The sequence below is a fragment of the Sander lucioperca genome, chromosome 4 (genome assembly GCF_008315115.2).
Source record: "Sander lucioperca isolate FBNREF2018 chromosome 4, SLUC_FBN_1.2, whole genome shotgun sequence".
Lineage (NCBI taxonomy): Eukaryota > Metazoa > Chordata > Actinopteri > Perciformes > Percidae > Sander > Sander lucioperca.
The window spans coordinates 6,340,877-6,363,534 of record NC_050176.1 but is presented as its reverse complement, the minus strand read 5'-3'; the positions used below and the strand labels follow the sequence as shown (position 1 = coordinate 6,363,534).

At 42.3% G+C, this 22,658-nt stretch overlaps 3 protein-coding genes across 5 annotated transcripts; 1 reads left to right on the top strand and 2 right to left on the bottom strand.

The window, feature by feature from the left end:
• Positions 1-1,985: 1,985 nt before the first annotated feature.
• LOC116039549 (protein Wiz-like) lies at positions 1,986-10,710 on the bottom strand. Of its 2 annotated transcripts, none has more exons than XM_031284413.2 (9): positions 10,604-10,710; positions 9,755-9,826; positions 8,635-9,201; positions 7,681-8,415; positions 7,130-7,477; positions 6,194-6,408; positions 5,900-6,080; positions 5,637-5,796; positions 1,986-2,201 (listed from the first exon to the last, which is right to left on the bottom strand). In XM_031284413.2, the coding sequence occupies exons 2-9, from the start codon at positions 9,765-9,767 to the stop codon at positions 2,045-2,047; spliced, it is 2,376 nt and encodes a 791-aa protein (XP_031140273.2). In that variant the 5' UTR covers positions 9,768-9,826; positions 10,604-10,710; the 3' UTR covers positions 1,986-2,044. The 2 variants fall into 2 exon arrangements, with proteins under 2 accessions (XP_031140273.2, XP_031140274.2); XM_031284414.2 differs by having other exon boundaries at positions 8,635-9,135.
• Positions 10,711-13,721: 3,011 nt separating this feature from the next.
• On the top strand, positions 13,722-17,998 carry prdx2 (peroxiredoxin 2). The gene is made up of 6 exons (XM_031284419.2): positions 13,722-13,856; positions 14,869-14,989; positions 15,205-15,358; positions 16,530-16,652; positions 16,956-17,086; positions 17,610-17,998. Exons 2-6 carry the CDS (start codon positions 14,887-14,889, stop codon positions 17,690-17,692), a joined length of 594 nt encoding a protein of 197 aa, XP_031140279.1. The 5' UTR covers positions 13,722-13,856; positions 14,869-14,886; the 3' UTR covers positions 17,693-17,998.
• Positions 17,999-19,448: 1,450 nt separating this feature from the next.
• LOC116039550 (transcription factor jun-B-like) lies at positions 19,449-21,180 on the bottom strand. Of its 2 annotated transcripts, XM_031284416.2 has the most exons (2): positions 20,697-21,178; positions 19,449-20,429 (listed from the first exon to the last, which is right to left on the bottom strand). In XM_031284416.2, the coding sequence occupies exon 2, from the start codon at positions 20,389-20,391 to the stop codon at positions 19,477-19,479; it is 915 nt and encodes a 304-aa protein (XP_031140276.1). In that variant the 5' UTR covers positions 20,392-20,429; positions 20,697-21,178; the 3' UTR covers positions 19,449-19,476. The 2 variants fall into 2 exon arrangements, with proteins under 2 accessions (XP_031140276.1, XP_031140275.1); XM_031284415.2 differs by having other exon boundaries at positions 19,449-21,180.
• Positions 21,181-22,658: the final 1,478 nt, after the last annotated feature.

The following is a 22,658-nucleotide window of genomic DNA, read 5'->3' as shown; positions in this document are numbered from 1 at the left end:
ATAAATGTGATGCTGAATGTGCTTCTTTTTATTTTCATGACTTACATTTTCAAGACAAAGATGCTTGAAAACTGAACTCTTATCAGACTGTGAGCATGAGGTTGTTTATACAAAATGGAGATGCGGTTATAATGCAACATGGCAGAGAAGGAACATTAAGCCTTCATGTTTCAAGGAATGTGTAAACAAAGGATTTTTTTAGGGACTACAGGCACCATCAGAAAAGCAGCAATCTGCATCGAAGACGGTGGAGAAACTGACAGTTATTCAAAACAGTGCTGTTCACACATTCTTCCATGAGGGGGAATTAGATTCTGGTGTGAAGTTTGAAATGTTAACCAAGTCTGAGTCACAACAATGATAGGGTTTTTACATGAGAAGGAAGAGTTGTTTTCACAAGTGGTCAGTTATGTAGCATCTATCTGACACAGGCAGAGTTTTATGTCTAAACAAGCAACTTGAACTACATTGTTTAATATATTGGCTTGTTTTGGAAACTGCTATATGGAGAAACTACCTGTATTATCGAAGTCTTACACAGAGCACTGTGGCTGCTGGTGAAGTGCAGGTTGTTTGTCATTATTTGTCCATTGATTTAAATGAAAAATTCATTTCATTTAAATAATTTATTTGAAATATTATAACTTATTTCACAAGTCAATTGCTGGTAAACAACATTAGATGGCAAAAAGGTAATTTACAACAATAGGTTAAGTTTCTGGAGGTGCACATGAATGAACCATGATTTTAACAGGTGCAATTGAATGCACCATTAAGCCCAGTCTGTGTTGATTCTCTGACTCCGGCAGTGGCCATGGTGTCTCAAAAAGCGCAGCTAGGCTACACTGTGCCTTTAGCTGCAGACAGCTGCACGTCCTGCTGTTGGAATCCTTTGCAGTAAAATACAGCCACACTTTAGACAGTTTAGCTTTAAGCATTTAAACCGTGTTTAAGCCAGCTAGTAGCTAACGGTAGGCTAGCGTTACCTGCTGCCAGGTGTAATGTTAACTTGCATGACATGCAGTAATGCTTCTTTGTCTGTTATGTTCGTTTCGGAGGACCAGAGGGGCAGCGCAGACATTTAAGTGGCACCGAAATCTGCGTTGCCATTTAGTCTGGTAGATAACGCCCCGAGCAAAGGCACCGGAAGTATGTGGGGGGGTCCTCTACATAGAAATCAGTCCACATGCTGTTATAGGCAACCGAGAAAGTCAGGGAGGTATCAGTTTTAAAGTTAAGTTACAATCCTTTCACATACATTGACAATAGAAAATAATTAATACAAAAACTAAACTTGCAGTTATACCTGAAGAAAATGGCAATAACGGAAACACAGTGTCTCTATGGTCAAGACGGCTGAGGCTTTGATTTTCAGGACATTAAATTACTGATAACCTTTTTTTTTTCCAACAAAGTTGTCACAAGTTGGGTACAAATTCTGTGTCTAACTTTCTTCTATCAGTGTTTGAGAAACAGTTTAATCCATCCAGATTTATAGAAAAATTCTTAAAAATACATACAATTCAAAAGCATATAAAGGAGATATACTATATCACAGTGAAATGGCGACCACACCAGTCTACTCAGTAGGACAAAAACAAAAAGAGAAAATCATTGATCAGGATCATTCTATCCGTATGGGACATGAAATGTGCTGATGACAAATATTGAATGGCATTCCAACACATTTACAACATCTACACAAATGGTAGGATTTATGAGCAGGAAGAAAGCACTGACCATCAAAATGAGGGCTGAACTATCTTTGGATATTTTCTAAAAACTTCTAGTGATCAGAATTGCGATCTATTGTTTCGGGTGGATTTTACCTGAGTGGATTACCTTCTGCTGCTGCTGCTCCCTCATATGGCTCAAGCTTGCCCTCTTTAGGACAAAAAAGGAACGTCTAATTTGCACGTTTCTGACTGATCTGTTGCCTCAAAATAGACATAAAGGCTTCTTCTCGACTTCGTTGTGACATTTGAAAATGATGAAGTTTGAAATAAAATGATGTTTAGTGTGCATTACAGAAATACTTTGTGGACTAGACAGCTACTGGATGGACAAGTGCTGGAGCTGCCACTGGTGCAGCAGGAGGAGATGCTTTGCCTTTGTAGCCCAGCGACAGGATGTGTTTCTGCAGGTGTATGATCCACCGCTCTTGAACAGACTGAGGTCCATGAAAAACTTCTTCACAGAACCTGAACAGCAGCACAGAGAGGGGGATATGATCTTAACTGCATTACATGAGGTACACCAATTTCTTGACAATGTAATTTAACAACAGAGCTTCAATGTTGCTAGTGTATCCCCAAATGTAATTTTAAATGTAAGCCTATGTGAAGCTCAACAAAGAAACGTAATGTATGTGAACGTCATCACCTCATCAACAGTGGGTCTGTGTAATTGTGTGTGTGTGTGTGTGTGTGTGTGTGTGTGTGTGTGTGTGTGTGTGTGTGTGTGTGTGTGTGTGTGTGTGTGTGTGTGTGTGCTTGTTTTACTATATTCGTGGGGTCCAAAAACCGGGGAATACAGTATACTTGTGGGGTCTGCACAGCCTTGTGGGGCCCAAAATGCTGCACCCCACAAGGTTAAAGGGCTGTTTGAGGGTTAAGACTTGGTTTTAGGATTAGGGTCAGAATTAGGTTATGGTTAGGGTGAGTGTAAGGGTTAAGGTTAGGCATTTAGTTGTGATGGTTAAGGTTAGGGTAAGGGGCTAGGGAATGCATTATGTCATGTCCCCACAAAGATAGTGAAACAAACATGTCTGTGTGTGTATGTGTGTGTGTGTGTGTGTGTGTGTGTGTGTGTGTGTGTGTGTGTGTGTGTCTGACAGTGAAAAAGAAAACCCTTTTAATCTTTCAATAAACTAATGTTAACATGAATACATTTAACTGTTTTTCTAACTCCAGCCAATAAGCAGTTGTGAAGAATTCTGTTTCTACGCAATAGTAACAACATAATATATTAACATCACAATTCATAATTAATCTGGAAAACAGTTTTTGAGGTACAAATTATAATTTTTCAAGATAAAAGACACGTACCTTGAAAGTAAATAAGGTGTCAGAGTGCATAAACAAGCATTGAAAATAGAGCTAGTTTATAAAAAAATTCCAAGCACTGACCCAGCCCCAGGTCAACAAAGCATTTTTTTAGCCAGAGACCGATACCAATCACTTTTTTGCGCCGGAATTGTGATTCCAAAATGAACCTAGGGGTTAATAACATGTGTACCGAGTCGACCGTTCTCTGGGATCTGTTTTCATGCTAATCGAATGTGTCTCTAGCTTGAAACAAGCTAGCGCAAACCGGTGATTAGCCTTTGGGGCAGAGGGTAAATCGCTATTTCTACACCACTAACAAGGCTCAAAATAGCACCACCAGTTGAACCACGAACGCCGTGTTTGAGCTATGTTACTGGTTACTGGTTGCACGGCTGGTTCGTGGTTCGACTGTTCATGACTGTTTTCCAAGATGGCGCCCGCATGTATACATGAACGCTACTGTCTTTATAATCTATCTTTTTAATAAACTGGCTGTACACTTACAAAGTTCTCAATGCTTCGGTTTACATGAAGGGACCCTCATTATGCTACCGTTGAAGTGTGGTGCTATTTTGAGCCTTTTTAGTGGTGTAGAAATAGCGATTCACCCTGTGCCCTGATGGCTACCGTTAGAAGCTAATCACCGGTTTGCGCTAGCTTGTTTCAAGCTAGAGACGCATTCGATTAGCATGAAAACAGATCCCAGAGAACGGTTGACTCTGTACACATATGTTATTAACCCCTAGGTTCATTTTGCGCTGGAATTGTCCTATAAGGCCAATGTATGCTTTTGCATCAAATCGACGCAGTGGGTATGTACGTGGAGATACGGATCCTACCCCAGACTCTACGCCGTAGTTGTGGCTTGGTAGGGGTGGGGGGAAAAAATCGATACAGCATAGTATCGCAATATTTTCCGTGGCAATACTGTATCGATACACAGACGCCAAGTAACAATCTTTTATTATATATGTGTTGGTCAGTTTGTTTGCTTGACAATTCCATTTTGCATTTTCTGATAAAACAGATGTTGATAGAGTTTCCTTTTGGGGACATAATTTAAAATTGGGAAAAATTTGAAGTTGGAAAAAAGGAAATTAATTGCAATATATCGCAGAATATTTCAATATGTTTAAAATCGCAATAATATCGTATCGTGTCATAAGTATCGTGATGATATCATATCATGAGGCCTCTGGTGATTCCCACCCCTATGGCGTGGTAGCTTTGCATTTCCCCCTACTCGTTTCCGGGTTCTCCTTCTCCATAAACAACATGAAATCAAGGACAGTTAACTTTTCCTGCTACAGATTTCCAACAGTGGTCAGAAAGCACAGGGGAGACACTTTGTTTCTCTCACTATGACTCCAGAGTCAGTACTCGCTCCGAAGCTAACCACCATCTCTCTCTCACTCGCTCTACCACACACGCCGCCGGCCCTGCTATTCTGTTAAAGAGATCGATGCACACACCAACGCACAGGTATAAACTTCAGGCCACTTATGTAGGCTACAGCAAAAGCTCTACGTGGAGCCTCTGCAAAAGCATAAATCCTGCTTTAAGCTCTCTCTAAAGGTCGTGACACACTAACCCAATAATCGTCTGTCAGACAGTCAGGCGAGGTCAGTGACTCAAGTCTGTTCGGTGTGTTCCGTGCCGTCGTCTGTCGGCCTTCATTTTGGCTGATTTGACATGTTGAATCGGAAGGCGGGCACTGCCAGCAGTCGGACTCAAATGACCAATCTGATTGGTAGAGTGCTAACCCGAAAATGAGGTGCGGGAAATCTTTTAAACTGACCTTTGTCGATCTGAAATGAAGACAGATTCAGCAACTGCATGGCCTATTTCTCGCTTAAAATGTTTTCAGAAACACGTTTCGGTGAACTATTTTAGTACTCTTTTAGTAACTTAGTATTCTGAACAAGCCGCCTTGGTGTGTTCTGAGGCACTTTTTTGACCAACTCGGGGAGACTGATCAGTCCAACTGCCTTTTCTGCCGAGGGTTGGCCGTCTGGTTGGTGTGTCAGGGGCTTAAAGCGCGCTCTCTCTCTCTCTGATGCACACAAACACAATACTAAGAGATACATTTATAATAGGCATGTCTGGAGATTTGAATAATCAATGAATTGCGCACAGCGTCTTTTAATGGGGAGACACACTTATCCTTTTTGCTGTGGTGGGATAGCTCTCAGTCATGTTTCCTCACTGTGTGCTCTGCAGCACATATGGGCACAATGAAAGGAGAGAAGTTATATGAGCCTGAGTTTGACCCAAGCCCAGTCTATAAATAAAAAAAAAAAAAAAAAAAAAAGGCCAGAACCCGGCTCAAATGGACTCAGCCCGTCAGGTCTGTCGGGTCCCGACGGGCTTGCAGACCTCTAATGTCATCCCCGTCTCCTCCCCCCCCTCATTTTCTGTCACTTCTCTACTGAGTTCTACCTAATAATGGCAAAAATGTTGAAAAAAAATAAAGATTTATTTTTAATACTTGACAATGCAAGCTGCTGAAAATTGGTCTATTACTCTAAACACTATTCACTGAATCCAAGGGGAATGTGATTATTTATATTTTGTACTTCATAGACTGACCTGCACTGAAGGGAGTAGACTTTGCCCACCAGTTTGACCAGCGGTGTTAGCGGAGGCTTTGGCAGCATAGCAGGGATGCTGCCAGACCGTGATGGCTGCTGGAGATTGGTGCCCTGATTTTCTTCCCCTGAAGGCACAACATGTTTTGGTGGATGGACCCCTGAAACCACACAGAAAGGAAATAGAGTAACGGAACAGAAACCAATCTAAATGTTTTTTCATCAATTACAGTAAATCTGTTTCCAGCTAGTTTCATCTCTCACCCCTTGGGAAGCGCACACTGGGGGGGCCGTGGGCTGCAATAGTCCGTACGTGGCTGTGAGAGTGTCTGGATGAGCTGGCAGTTACACCTAAGTTCTCTCTGCCCACTGAAGGCTTCAGGCTGCTGCCGGGGACAGAGTCAGAGTCTGTGGACCGAGAGGGCGACGCAGCACCTCTCTGGGACTGAAAGAAAATGAATATACAGTAAAGTAAAATTGGCACTGCTTAATACATTGTTTGCGTGTATCCAAATCTGAATAGGAAGTATTTTAAGCATATTTTAGAGCACAGCCCACCTTCTTGATGTAAAGGTCTCCCATACGATAGCGTCTGGTTATTGCTGCTACCTTGGCTGGGTCCCTCCGCATCAAATCACTGAGGAGTTCAATTGGCGAACTAGCTCCATCTGCCTTCCATTCAATAATTCCCAGCTGTCGGAGGTGGGCCCGCGCGTGACTGGCCAGCGCCTTGCGGTTTTCAAACTCAAACCCACAAAGCTCACAGGACGTGTCTGACACAAAGATGAGAGATTTTGGAACAAGGATCAGAATCTACATTACCAGTGACAGATTAGACATGTATTACCAGTTCAAGTGAGTTCCAGGAATAGTTTTGTGCACTGCTAAGAGCAAATCACATTTAACCATGTATATCCAGCTAATTTAAATAGCTCACGTTGCTGTATTGTGTGAACAGTTAACTTTATTAAATATTGTATGTGGCGTTTTCTTTTGCGGGGTGCAAATGTTCCACCAAAACAAGTTTCTCCCCATGACTGCGTCTGGAACTTAGCGCTGTCCAAGGCGTTGTGATTGGTTTAAAATAAATGCAAACAACCCAGATACTGTTTTTTCTTCTATCTTAGAATGTATCTCTGGTGTAGCCAGACCTTACTCCACATCGCTATAGAGATACAGTAGGTCCGGCAATGTGAGACTATATCTCACCTAACAGAACGTTTGTGCATGCGGGTAGAATCAGTTAGAGTATCAGCAGAGCAATACCAATACTGCCATTTTCCTGTTGAGGTAAAAGTTGTGTAAAACATTTGGTGTTCTAGTGAGTATTTATGGCACCAGGGCAGTTTATGTAGTTCATGTAGGATTGACTCAGTGTCCTTGTTCATCTTAGTTAATGAGAAACATGTCACAGAGTACAACAACGTGGCTCACTATCATAAAACAACATGGTTGTTAAACTGACATAATTAGCCTGTGGTGTTAATGTCTTACCGGGGTGGGCGGCTCCACTCTTGCCAGGGGGGGATTTCTCTTTCATGGAATAATCAAGAGGTGAGGTGGAAGGGTTGGTGGCTGGTTCCCCTGACCGGAGGCTGTCCAGGGACCTTCTAGAGCCTTGAGGGGTCCACGTGGCTTTGCCTGATGACCCTTTCTTGCCTTCTTCACCATGAACCATGACCTCTTTGAGGAGATCAATCGGCGACGTTTTGATCGACCAGCTGAGGCCGAGCTGGCGCAGATGGGCACGGGCGTGGCATGACAGAGCTTTGCGAGTCTCAAACAGCTGGCCACAGAAATCACAAAGAACTGTTGGCGGGGATTGTACATCTGTGAAGGACACTGGGAAATGGTGGAAGTGAAATAAAGAGGATGAATACACAATATCTGGTGTACATATACAAACAAACAAATTAATACATGGAAAAAATGGGGTATATCACAGCTGCTGAGAGTATGAATCAAAAACTCAATTGGAGCATGTCATAACCAAAAAAACTAGCATTTGCCAACAACTAATTCAGAATAATGACTCTCTGTTTTACCTGCATTGACAGGCTTTGAAGCAGCAGCGGACTTCTGTGTGGGAGAGTTGCTGTTAGTGCTGGATCCCTTCGGCTGAACAGACACCTCAATCTCCAAAGGCTCAGGCTTGGGCTTCCTATGAAGGGGGTCCACTGCTAGCCGAAAGCCTTTCTTAGCCTTTGGAGCCCTGTTAACAGGAGACCGGATGTATTTTGCAGGGCTTGAGGAGAGCGATGTGGAGGCAAACGGGGCTGGAGATAGTGCTGCAGATGTTTTGGGAGAGTGTGTGGCTTCTAGCATGCCACTGCTGACCAGTTCCTGGACGGTGTCAATTGCAGAGATTTTCCCCTGCAGGTCAACCACTCCGATCTGACGCAGGTGAGCACGTGCATGGATGGCCAGGCCTTTACGATTCTCAAACTCCTCCCCGCACAGAATACAGGTAAAGTCCTCTGACGATTTAGGCTGCTTGCTGGGTGGAGACACAGGTGGAGAGGATTGATTGCAGGGTCGTTTAGAGGAGGATCTAGGGGGATCGTTTGAGGTGAGCTGCTCCCGTTTCGCGCTGCCGATGGGCTTGAGGTCCTCCTCCTCCATGATCTTGTAAAGCAAATCAATCGGGCTGCCCTTAATGTCGCTGTCAGGGATTCCAATCTGGCGCAGATGGTCCCGAGCATGACCGGACAGGCCTTTGCGTGTGCCGTACCAGCAGCCACAAAGTTGGCACACATGGACCTCATTGTTAGTGTCTGAAGCTGCAAGAATGAAGAAAATGATGAGGAATTCAGTCTCAATGAGACAATGCTGTCATGCTAACGTTATTAAAACAACTGTTACATGACTAACTACCTGCTATCAGTGGTTATATAATCACATAAGGTACCTGGGCGTTTTAGCTCCATCTTGCACACACAGCTACTCCCCTCAATACTGCCAACATTTCTTTAAAACATTGATTCAGAATTCAGCCGTACCTAAGGTGATGGGGGCGTCAGTCGCCAGCGGCGCCCACTTTGGCTTGGCTGTGGTTTTGTGCTTTGATGATGAGCTGCTGCCTTCACTTGTTCTAGACTCACCCAGCCTAAGACCAGAGGGGGGCGAGTGGAGAAGAACAATTGGTGACTCTTTCAGTCTGGCTGGAGATTCCTGTTGATGCAGCTTTTGCGGAGTTGTCATGACTCTACTCCCTGCTTTTAAGAAGTCACTCCTGTCCTCTGGTGCTGAAGGTGTCCTGGACTCCTGCTTCGATGGTTTTTTGAGAGTGGCCGTCCCAGGTGCAGAGGAGTCTGCTTTGAAATCAGGGAGAGAGTCACCTCTCTCCTGGACGAGCTGGTAGAGGAGTTCAATGGGAGCACCGCTGCTTTCTGACGACGTCACACCGAGCTGACGTAGATGGAGGCGTGCGTGGCTGGAGAGCCCTCGTCGTGTCTCGAAGTACGTACCACAGACCTCACATATGACTGGCTGCGGGGTTGCTGTGGGGAAGTCCAGATGGCAGTTTGTCATCACAGAATTAAATATGAGATCTTCAGTCAGTGTCTCTAACAAACAAAAAGAACAAACCTGAAGCTTGTTTTGTTATGGGCTGATTAAGATATTGCCACTTAGCGACAGACTCGACAACCTTTACTTATGTCAAGATTTGATAACAATGTGAGTTGCAATGAACACAAATTAATAGCAATGCACCAATACAACTTTTTCTCTCCTGATAAAAATTCAGATACCTAAACTCAGGTTATCTGCTGATACAGAGTACCGATCCAATACCAGTTCTCTCTTTTTCCAAAATTTTAAATCTGTAGCACATCTGTATCACACTGCAAGAAACTTGGGATCAACGTTCTGTAAAGTAACTTGAGGCCAGAGATTGCTGTGGCACTCAAAACTGAGGCGTTGGCCACCCATGATTGAATGAATGTACGTGATAGCAGAAGCAACCTCTATAAAGAATCAAATTAAAATGATACTACGACCGAGGTCTAATCATGGTTATGACCAATGAACTTAAATGAACAAGCTCAGGCTCTTGTAACAATGCAACCTAAAAAATAATGTAATTATTGGTAGCTCATTCATAACAGTGCCTCCTACCTGGTGAATCCATGAGTGCTGATAATGTGTGGGGGTTTATTTTGAGGGATGATAAAGTTGACTCTGCGGATCCTGGGTACACGAATGGAAGAGGATTATATAAATTAAGAATATCAATGAATTAATGTACGGTGTTAAAAAGTGATGACATGAATTTAGCTTCCAAAATGCTAAATAAAAGTGTAACTTTCCTGCAATACCCAGACTCGATTGTGGGTTAACACTTTTAAACACAAAGTCAACCCTGGTTGAGCCCTCGGTGTGAAAGCGGTATAATGTGACCACAAATGTAGGACTTCCAAACCAAACAACCCCATGACGCCACCGGCTACACTAGGACAAGATGGAGCTACACCTTTGAAAAATGTAACTTAGATGACTTATTATTTTAATCCAGTTTCACTGACAGTGTTAAACCTTTACTTTTTTTAGAGTGGGAATACATCTTGTAAATGATGCTAGCTAGCTACATCTAGTGTTTTATGTCCTCTTTAAAGCTGTGGAATGGAACTTGTAACATTGTTTGCTGTAGAGAAACGTCTCCATTTCTAATTGTATTGTTCGCATTTTAACATCTCTTTGAGCAAAACGCAATCGACTACTTATAAAAGTGCATGTGGCTGAAGCATCTTGTAAGTTAAAGCCATAGATATATGAGGTAAAGCTATAAAAGCTAACTTAGGATAACTCTGTTGCACCCTTTGTTTAGCTTTGGAAGCATGCTAACGTTAGCTGCATGCTAGCTCAAATTAAATGTCAATTTGAGCGAAACAGAGACTAGCTACACATCCTACGCCCTGGACTAGAAACCAAACTTCAATAATCAATTATAGAGAAAAGTTAATTTACCTAAAAGCTTGAACAGACTGCCTCAGCACATCAGTTTTAGACACTGACAATCTTAGCGGAAGTAGCTGTCCACACATTCCCGATGCGGTGTGTTTCCAAAATAAAAGCACTGAGGCTATGCCTTTACAGTTACAAGGCTATGCCAACAGAGCTTCAGGTGAACAAATCTGACCTCTTGGGACAATTTACAAATAAAAGCCAGGGGGGTTAATTATTCCACTGAATATTTGCATATACAGTACTGTGCAAAAGTCTTAGCAGGTGTGGAAAAAATGCTGTAAACTAAGAATGCTTTCAAAAATATAAATAATGATTGTTTATTTTTATCAATTTACAAAATGCAAAGTGAGCGAACAAAAGAAAAATCTAAATCACATCAATATTTGGTTTTACTACCCTTTGCCTTCAAACCAGCATCAATTCTTAGGTACTTGCAAAAAGTCAGGGATTTTGTAGGATTGTAGTCAGGTGTATGATCAACCAATTATAGTATATTATACTGCATCAGCAAGGTCTCTCCCAGACAAATATTTCAAAGCAGACTGGTGTTGCAAGATGTGCTGTTCAAGCTCTTTTGAAAAAGCACAAAGAAACGGGCAACGTTGAGGATCGTAGACGCAGTGGTCGGCCAAGGAAACTTAGTGCAGCAGATGAAAAACACATCAAGCTTATTTCCCTTCGAAATCGGAAGATGTCCAGCAGTGCCATCGGCTCAGAACTGGCAGAAACCAGTGGGACCCAGGTACACCCATCTACTGTCCGGAGAAGTCTTCATGGAAGAGTTGCAGCCAAAAAGCCATACCTCCGACATAGAAACAAGGCCAAGCGACTCAACTATGCACGAAAACATAGGAACTGGGGTGCAGAAAAATGGCAGCAGGTGCTCTGGACTGATGAGTCAAAATTTGAAATATTTGGCTGTAGCAGAAGGCAGGTTGTTCGCCCAAGGGCTGGAGAGCGGTACAATAATGAGTGTCTGCAGGCAACAGTGAAGCATGGTGGAGGTTCCTTGCAAGTTTGGGGCTGCATTTCTGCAAATGGAGTTGGAGATTTGGCCAGGATTAATGGTATCCTCAATGCTGAGAAATACAGGCAGATACTTATCCATCATGCAATACCATCAGGGAGGCGTATGATTGGCCCCAAATTTATTCTGCAGCAGGACAACGACCCCAAACATACAGCCAAGGTCATTAAGAACTATCTTCAGCATAAAGAAGAACAAGAAGTCCTGGAAGTGATGGCATGGCCCCCACAGAGCCCTGATCTCAGCATCATCAAGTCTGTCTGGGATAACATGAAGAGACAGAAGGATTTGAGGAAGCCTCATCCACAAAAGATCTGTGGTTAGTTCTCCAAGATGTTTGGAACAACCTACCAGCCGAGTTCCTTCAAAAACTTTGTGCAAGTGTACCAAGAAGAATTGATGCTGTCTTGAAGGCAAAGGGTGTCACACCAAATATTGATTTGATTTAGATTTCTCTTCTGTTCATTCACTGCATTTTGTTAATTGATGAAAATAAACTATTGACACTTCCATTTTTGAAAGCATTCTTGGTTTACAGCATTTTTTCATACCTGCCTAAACTTTTGCACAGTACTGTATATATAAGCATTTAGATCACTTGTGTTGTATTCAAATCTAACACAACTATATTTAAAGAATGCTGCATTCAGTGCATTGCCAAATAGAGGCAAGTGTTAGCATTTGACTTTAAAAGGTCAAGAAGAAAAGTAACAAATGAAGGTTTTTACCACAATGTAAATAAATGTCACTGGGGTCAGAAGTCATGTGAGCTGGTGCAACTCTATTTGCATCATGATAACAGAAATGCACTGCCATCAAGTGGACTGTCCCAAAAACACATCACTTCACATCACACAGCACATGCGCCTCAGTGGAAAATAATTTAATGTTTAAAAGCTGAAAGACAGGAAAGGAGGGGTTGAGGAAATAACAAAGGAAAACCAAAATGTTTTAGAAGAGGATGTTATACATTTATTATAATATAACAATAACCAGCTTTTGAAATCCAAAAGACAGAGTAAGGGATAAAAAAAAAAATTGCACTACTTAATGAAGTATTACTAGTAATAACTCTCATACAAAATGTACAAATGTTTGTTAAAATGTCATTATCATCATAACAGGCCTTCAAACGATTTTGGTTACAGATATAGTACAAGAAACTACTAAGATGCCATTTTAATGATAGTTTCGTAAAGTTTAAAGGAAAACTATTCGAACAACCCAACAGGTTTCATGGAAAAGATTAGCGAAATTAGTTGATAAGCACTCACACTGGTTGCGCCATTTTCTGAAAAGACATAAATAGTGGGACTGAGGTAATTGCTATTGTACCAACAACAAAAAGTGTCCAACATAAAACAACCCTAAGACACAAAATGGATGCATACTGTCACAACTATGTCCTTTGACCCCAAAGAAAAAAGATGTCAGAAAATATTTCCCTCCATTGTCATGGATATAACATGACTTTACAACAGTGAAGGAGAGTTTGATGAAACTCTGTTCTTCCAGGTAAGTATCCTTATATAAGCCTGCATCATTTAGAAACTAATCCACAAAACCTCTGGAAAGAAACAGATGTTCAGTGAGAAGAATATAAAGGAATTGACATACTGGGATACTGTAGGTGCTGCCGGAAGTCGATGTGGAGAACATACATGTTTTTGATGCATTTGAATATTTGTTCTCATTCACACATGGATTGTGGGAAAACTGATACGTGGTTTGTTCAGAATGACAAGAGTGTGTAACATAACAAACGTGTCCACAAAATCAGTCTCCCATTCATTGTCTATGGAGCAGACTTTATACTTGATGACATCACAATTGCTTCTCTGGTTTCTGGCTTTTGAGAGAGAGAGAGTAGCTCATATTGTAATTGAATTGCCCTAGTCCATGGAAATAACATATTGGAATTCTTAGTTTAGGTGGTGTTCCTCTTTAGTAAAATGTCAGTGTATTTCTTACACCACTGCTTTTCACCACTGCCAAGTGTATTGGAGAGCAATGTCCCAAGTTATGTTTGATGCTAATGTAGGCCTACGGAATTCAAGTCTAAGATACCCTATTAACCTTTAGTTTGAAAATCGTTATTTCACTTCCGGAGGCCACAGCTGGCCCTGCCTACTTCTTGCACTCAACCGTCCCTCCTTTGCGTGCGCTCCTCCTGCCAGCAACAGACCTTCGCTCTGCCAACTTCTACTCGGCTTTACGTAAAGACAGGTGAGTCGCAAATTGTGCATTCGTTTGACTCTTTACTGTTAAAAGTTCCTGTTGTGTCTGCACAGCTCGAGCAGAGCAGCACATGTTTGGCCTGGAACAGAGAGAACGTAAAAAACCCGGTTTAACGTTACTACATAAAGCTAACGTTAAGCTAACCAGGCAGTGCGGGTCAGTTGCTCCCCTCCTTCTTAAGTATTTGGGCCTGTTTCTGGCTCTTTCTTTGTCCCTGTGCTGCAGCTTGCAGGAGAGACTGGTCACTGCCCCTTCGCTTTGTTCAACATTAACGTTAGTTGCCACCACGTCATTTGACAAACTAATTTTAATTGTAAAGCTTTGACCTACAGCGCTGAACTTTGATCAATCAATGTCTGCTACTGGCGTATATATCTATACATCATTGAAGACGACAAGGGATTGTTAGCTTTTGTCTAGTTTTGAATTATAACAAGGGCAATCAAATAATGTATGTATATGCACTCGTTGTAACGTTAGTTTTTCAGTTACTACCAAACTGTAGCTAGCTATTTAAAGGAATTAGTACCTCATGGCTGCTGTGAAGGCCTGGTTGGATCAATACTATGTTTAGTGTGTAAAGTGATTATCCTGCATTTCTATATAACTGCACAGGATAAAACGTGATTCAAAAATATATATACAAGTATAAAGTATATCAAATAATTATCCTCATCGCTTTCTGCTTATCATGGTTATGTAAGCTTCCTAATAGGCTATTGTTCCCTGCAGCCTCAGCATGACTTGCATGTGACTTTACGTGGTTTTCCAAACTGAATACGCTTTTGAGCTGTGCACCAAATATCAAAGAGCTGCAAAACCTGTGTCTGGTTAAGCCTCAGGGACTTGGTCTATTTAGTCAAAGTGTCATGTTTGTTTAGACGTTTTGATTATGTTGAGTATGTTTCTGCTATCAGAGCTCCACCCAGCTGAACTGATCTATGACGGTATATGAGCATCAGGAATTTTCTGTTAACTATATGTGCCATCTCTTCCTCAGTCATTCCCCATAACCACCATGTCCTCGGGAAATGCTCAGATTGGCAAGCCTGCCCCAAACTTCCAAGCCACAGCTGTAGTGGATGGGCAGTTCAAGGACATCCAGCTCTCCGACTACAAAGGTAACTAAGTTATTTCACATAGACCAGTGTGCACCACTGGTAGTAGAAGTATTTGCACATTTGTTAACTATCTCTGAGGAGTTTGCGCTTGTCAAACACGTTGTATTTGCAGTATATTTAAGCCCAGTTTTCTTCACTATCACTTACTAGATTTGATGTTATATCTAATATGGGTTGATCAGAATTGTCTCGTCTTTTCCTTCTGTGCTTTTCAGGGAAGTATGTTGTCTTCTTCTTCTACCCCCTGGACTTCACATTTGTGTGTCCCACTGAGATCGTGGCTTTCAGCGACAGGGCAGAGGAGTTCCACCGGATCGGCTGCGAGGTTATCGGCTGCTCCGTGGACTCTCACTTCAGTCACTTGGCATGGTGAGAATTCCTGCTAACTGAAGGGAAATCATGGCTTGAGTTTCACTGTAATCCATGTGATTGTACGCAGGGCCAACTGTTTTGAAATAACATCCACGCAGCCAACACGTGTCAGCAAATGGATTAAGCAGAGCTGCTTTAACAGTCATTATTTTGCAAGTGAACTGTGCCTTTTTTAAGTACTACTGTTTTTGAAAAAGAAAATTATTCTTGTTACAACAACAACAATACGGGTCTCTCTACAAATACCACACAATACATTGACTCTATGAAAAAAAAAACAACCATAAAAGCTATTGGACACTAAAAAACACACAAGGAATCCATTGAATGAAAGCTGTAGTTGGTGTTAACAATTTTTGATCCAGGCTTAGTTTAACATTTGTGTGCGCTGGGCAGCCATGGTATCCAGGGAAATATAAATATTGGATCAGGATTCTGTTGATATTGAATGGTAAATAACTAAGATCAGGACATCCCTAATTGGCAGTTTCTAATGACTCCGTTAATAGTGAAGGTCTGGAGCAACACCCACCCAGCTTATCAGTTTAGCCCCCGTCACTGTGCTTCTCTGCATAGTCCTGATAAGTTTTAAGAGGTAACGGTCTCTGAATCAAACTGCACTAACTGAAAGGGAATAAGAACAGTGAGGAAATGGGGCTTATTAATTGCACCTGTACAATTTGAGGTGTAGTAAATAGTTTTGGAGTTTAAATATGTTGTTTGGTTTGTCTGATTTTGTGGAAATGTTGCCCCAGTTGGACTGCCTTCTGATGTCTTGTCTTAGTAGGTTGTAAGGAAGCATCACTTATTGATAGCATCAATTAAAAAGAAAAGAAAAAAAGTTTTAACTTTCCCACAGGTGTTTTTTTTTTTTTTTTATTTATTTTTTTTATTTAGCAGCATGAGTTAAAACATTTTATACACACGTATGTCTTTTGCTTGAAGTCTTGGAAGCATTCCACACTTTTGAATTAGCTTTTGAAGACTACTTTGTCCTCCGTTTGTAACGTAACCTTACTTTTATAACTACAATCCGTAAAATACCACAAGACGCTCTTTGGTGATGGGAGTTACATTCTTTCAGTAAAAGTAATGCTGTCTTGTCAGGTTGGTGGCCTATAAAATGGGTTTTTGATTTGCCATTTTATATTGTATTTTCCCCCTGCAGGATCAACACACCAAGGAAGCAGGGAGGTCTGGGTACCATGAAAATCCCCCTTGTGGCGGACCTCACCAAGAGCATCTCCAGAGACTACGGCGTGCTGAAAGAGGACGACGGCATTGCATACAGGTGAGGCAGACAGTTTGTGTACCACTACTACTACAATGACTTAAGCACTGAGAACACAGAGCTACTGAAGAATGCAGATGTGATGATTGTTCCCGGCTATGAAACGTCTTGCTTTGGAGAGCCAGGATACATTTCAGCATCCCAATGTACTTATTTGTGTCTTACACAAGAGCATTAACCCATACGCATACCACCTCGGCCAGTATGCCACACATGCTCGTGCAAGTTACTTGCACTTGGGACACAAGTTACCAATGTAAAGAAATGTCGTGCAATACTTTAACCGTACTTTGTGCCTCTCAGGGGTCTGTTTGTGATTGACGACAAGGGCATCTTGAGGCAGATCACCATCAACGACTTGCCTGTGGGTCGCTCCGTGGATGAGACTCTGCGCCTGGTCCAGGCCTTCCAGCACACTGACAAACATGGAGAGGGTGAGTAACATCCCCTTGCTTCAGTTTAATATAACCCTTGCACTCAAATATTACATGCATAGTTTCGTCGCTGTTTTTGTTATAGCTCTCTGTACAGGACAAATCAGTCATTTGTAACTAAATGCATTTATGTTGGTGCCCTTAGCATCAGCTCCAAGTAATTTAATAAGTAACTGCTCTTCCCTTTCTTTCTTTTTTTAAGTGTGATAAACAGGTTATGAAGTTAGGTGTTGGTTGAAAGCTAAAGTGGTTCATCTGCCATAGATTTGTTATTGCATCGTGCTTTAGTTATTGTTGTTGCATTTTCATCCGTGATGTAATAAGTTAGAACATTTTTAAATGAGGTTGCCTGTAGCTGTAAACTGACCTGAAGGGTTTAGTGTGTGGACGTAGACGTGCACTATTGGTTTATCCTCCTGGGTTTTCCCACATGTACTTTGTGCTCAAGGTATGCAAAGTTCAATGTCTCTTCGTTATGCCTCGTGGTAAACTTTGTCCCTGCTCCCTCCCCCCCCACACACAGTGTGCCCTGCTGGCTGGAAACCTGGCAGTGACACCATCATCCCTGACGTCGACAAGAGCAAAGACTACTTCTCCAAGCAGTAAATGTGAAGGTCTTCTAACTGAAGCACTTGCCTTCGGATGAGGTGTCCCTGTGAAGCAGTATCTCATGGCGTCCAATCTAATGTATTAATAAACCCAAATACATTCTAAAAGTCGTTAGATAAATCTTTTGTTGCAAGTCTTTTATCTTTGTACGTCCAGTGTACAATTGGTGGGGCGACCTCATAGTCTCAAGCACTGAAACTATAGTTGTTTTGTTCCCTTTTCAGAAAAAAAGTATTGGTTTTTTTCCTTGCTGTAATTTAATAATTTGCTACCATCTTTATTAAACCAGTGTGGAATTTGTGACTAAGTGGTTTTTTTTTGTTTGACAAATGCAGCAGAATGCTGTAAAATATATTGTGAAAGTCATTCCCCGTGTGACCTCTTGGTGGTGCCCAACTTCTTCCTTGAATCTGTTCTTGGTGCCTACTAGTTGATGACTTTATAATTTTAGAAGTATTATGCCAACAGACATTTTTTGGGATTAACTTGATGTATCAGCCATGTGCCCAGCTGAGGATCTGATCACGTCACAAGGCTCTGAAGTCTTGGTTAATGCTGGAGTTATTGTGACTCAGCACAACAACCTGGCATTGTGGCTCATTGGGAAAGATTGGGTTGTTGGATATGAGTTATCAGACCCGCATGACTGTCCCAACTCCTGATAATTCTCACGATTTAGGGGATGTATCTCACTGGAATTCCAAAAAAAAAAAAAATCCTTTCCAGTGTATTGACAAGACATTATTTTCTCGCATTCACCTCCGTAACCACAGTGTTGTCTTATTTACTGAAGTAAAAAAAAATAAAATAATGTATCACTCTTCAGATAAAATAATCTTGATTTGTCATAGTTTATACATTGGTTATTATTTGGTAATGGCAGTATTGTGTGGATTCTACTACATATACTGTGTCACCGCTACTCCCCAACATGTATTTCTGCCAGCTTTTGTTGACAGTAATTCTTGTAATTTCAACCTAGGCTATATCTCTCAACCATCCGAGAGAAATTCTATTCTGCATGTTTGTGTGGAACTTTTTCAACGATTTTTCCATAAAGTAGTGCTCTCACGACTTGTTTTGGGAAATTGAAAGCAGAATGGGAAACTCCCTTAACTCGAATAAACCACTCATTGACAAACCTCTTCATTAACACACACACACACACACACCTTGTGGTGTAAAGGGGAGAGCGCTGCATTTCTGACGGGCAATGTAGGAGGGAGTTCCCGGAAACCTTCTCGTTGTGTGACGTTTGCAAGCTAAATTGACCATATATGGACTGACGTATACGTCAATGGAGAAACAATCCTACGCTGCTGCTGCTGTAAACTGAACTGCTGACCAGAAGAGATCATTGACAACCGTGTGGTTGTGTTAACGAGAATTGTCGTAGTAACCCTTAGAGGTGGCCGTTTTAAATACACAACCTCAATAGGAAACAACACCACACATGTCTTAGTTCCATATTTTCATTTACTTAAATATATACTGTACAAGTAAAAAAAAAAAAAAAAAACAGGCTTATCAGGCTCAACCTGAGAAACACAAATAACTTACATAAGAATGTATCACAGATCGCAATTAAAGTAAAATGTAAACAGGCAAAGCCAAGACGACACTTTTAAAAACTTATTCAAAAATGCCCTAAGTGTTTGTTTTTAGTCTCTTTCAGCCATAGAAACCAGAATGGTCCAGTCCTCAGACAATGTATAAAGACATTGTTCATTGTCAGTGCAGTTATTGTCCAGTGTTTTTTTTTAAAAAAGTGCATTGTTTCTTCAATAGGACTTTACTTTGGGCGCTAACATGAGCTGGCAGCCACTGCTCACATGTGTCATGACTTTCTGTTTGAGTTGAGCCACCTGCTCCCGCAGTACAGAAGCCGTGTTTGACAGTCCGGCGTTGTCTGTTTTCAGAACTTTCACCTTGTCCTCCAGACGAGAAATGCGCTCCAGCTTGCGCCTTCGACACTTTGACGCTGCGAGCCGGTTCCTCAGTTTCTTGCGCTCCGCTTTCATCCGGTCCTGGTTCTCCAAATCGATGGGGGACATCGGCGGAGACCCGTCGCTGCTCAGCATGTCTGGGACTGTCTGAGGCTCCTCTTTCAATCCGCCGAACCGCTGCGAGTGGATGCCCGCACTGGCCAGGGAGTGCTGGAAATGGTGAGATCCGTGTGCAATGGCCTGGGGATGCTGGTGGTACTGGTGGTGCGGCAGGTAGCTGATAGTAGTGGAGGGATAGCTGGCACCAGCTGCAGAGGACAGACTGGGGTTCGTGGTGCAGCTTCCCAGGGTGGTGTACTCGAGCGCTTCTGACTGCATGGATGAGCCGAACACCGAGGCCGGAGCCGAGCAGACAACACCACCGGGAATGCCACAGGCAACGCCACCGATGGACACGTTTGGAGGAGCCATCTGGTTCATCTTGTGTAGGTCGTCCAGCGCTTTCACAAAACCGTCAGCAAAGCCTTCCTGCTCCTCTGTGATCCCGCGGTTGAAAAGGTATTGGGTAGGTGTCGGTGTTGTAGTGATGACCCCGTTGCTGTTCTGGATGATCAGTCGCTCCAGTTCCGGAGAGGCGAGCTTCAGTGAGCCCACGTCCGCCGTTCCGGCCGAATAGAAATCACTGTCGGCGCGCAGGTGCTGTGACTTGAAGTTTGAGTTCCGATATGAATCGGAGAAGTTCAAGTTCATATTCTGCTTTAGCGGCTTGTAGTCTGGCAGGGCTGCGCCTGGATGGCCATAAGCAGAGAGAAACGAGTCGTCATAAAAAGGCTGTTCCATTATTGTGGACATATTTCAAATCAGACAGTCAAATACAAGAGTGCGCTGCAAAGATGCTGCTTGGACACCGAGGCTTTAGTGTCCCAATTGATTCAATCTCCAGCACAAAGTCCCGCTGTATTAGCCTATTATAGCCTACTGAAGACCAAGCTAAAAACAGAGCAAAACTTCCAAAAATAGTGGAACTGTTACTGTACCAAGTCGTTGATTTGTACCTTTAGTTGAATTCAAAGCGGAGTCCAGTGACTAATTCAGATGTTTTGATTCCACTCGTGTGTAGGAGAGTCTTTTTTTTCTGCTCTGAATCTGAGCTCCGCTTCTGTTTCCTCTTTACTGACTGGCGGCCGTCGTGCTCCGCTGTACTTAAATCATCGGGCTCCACAAGCGCGTCAAGCAGCCTGCTGATTGGTTGTTTCCTCTGTGGTCCCCGCCTCCGGGATGTCACACACTTGATGACGTTGTTGCCAGGAACAAGGACTGTAAACAAGATGAGGCCTATTCGGCGCGGGGGAAAACTCAACCCAGCTAAAAACATAAAATAGGCTACCTCAAGTGAACATCCACACTCATTACCATTTATTAACAAGTCCGTTTCAATGTGTCTCACAGCTCAAAGCCATCCAAAAAAACACAATATAACTTTTCCAAGCGTAGCCTACAGACACCTAAAACACTCCAACCGTCTTTTTTTTGTTCTCAACAGCACCAATCCTAAGGATATATAGTCTGTTGCTGAGTCATGCGATCCAAAACTGATATCGGACAGTCCATATTTGGGTATCCTGGCGCACCAGTTCCTCCCTGACAGGAGCGGGAAGCCAATCCCATCCTGGCGCGCCTCCAAATCTCCGGGATGTGGGAGGAGGAGGAGGAGGAGGAGGAGGAGCGCACTGCTGCCCTTCTTCGCCCCGCAGGCAGAGAGAGGATGGGTAGGTGCCGTGAACTCTTGGGCGTGAAGCCTTCAAAAATGCATGAAACATAATAGGTGTCTGGCAAAGGAAGACATATGCTTGGCACCAGAGAGAACTGTACTCGTGATGAAAACAATATTTAAAGTATTATTATTAATAATACTTTAAATATTGTTTTAATAAGCAGAAGCCTAATTCTACTCAGATGAGCGACTCATAAAACGGGTTCAGTGTTGCTCACCAAAACTGTAATTTTAATTAATCTTGTAGGAATTAGGCAGTTCCGCAGGTGTATCATTCAATATTGAAAAGTTGTAGGCTTAATGTCAAATTGGACCTGGCTCTAGCCAGTTGGTATTATTTTTTTTTTACTTTTTAATATATTTGTTTTAAGTGCACTGAACTGAATAGTTCCTATAGAAATGATGGGAGCGTAAACAAATGACGGAGCCTTTAAGCTATGTGGGAGTAAATAAATGTCCCCTGGACTGAACACCTGTTTGATAAAATGACATCTTTGTCTTGTCTATATGGTAATGACCTCTGAATCACTTCCCAGAGGGCCTTGCGCCCACGCACCTTCATATCGTCTGATCTGACTTTCCAACCCATCCTCAGGTTAGACGTGTGTTTGGGTTTTTTTCTCAGTATAGCAGCAACGTAACCATCCTTTTTTATCTAGCAGTCTTTTTTTTTTTTTTTTTTTTTTTTTTTTTAAGGAGAATAAGATTATTCTTAATTGAAGACGTAATTTTGTAAATTAAAATAAAGGAATAGTTCCCCCCAAAAAAGTTGTGACCCAGACCATTGAAGAAAATGGGAATTTCACACAATTGCAACGTTAGTAAAACACTCACGCAGAAGCAGAGATATTGAGAATTTTAATCCCTAGTGAGAGTCGAGCTTCTGAAACACAGGATACTACATTTCCCATGATGCAATTTAATAGAATCTTTGTTTAGACCACCACTGCCTCCAAATTGTCCACTTCTAGCAGACTCCACATGTCTAGTTTGTACACAGGCATGAAGCGAATGCTGAGACAATTCTGATGACATCACTATGACATCATCTGGCTGGGTTATTTTCTCAGACTTGACAAAGCTATATGCAGAACCACAGGGGGTCCGGGTTCGACTCCGACCTGCAGCCCTTTGCTCCATGTCATTCCCCCTCTCTCTCCCCTTTCATTTCTTCAGCTGTCCTGTCAATAAAGGCCAAAAAATAATCTTTAAAAAGATTATACTGTTTTCGCAGGCTGAGCAG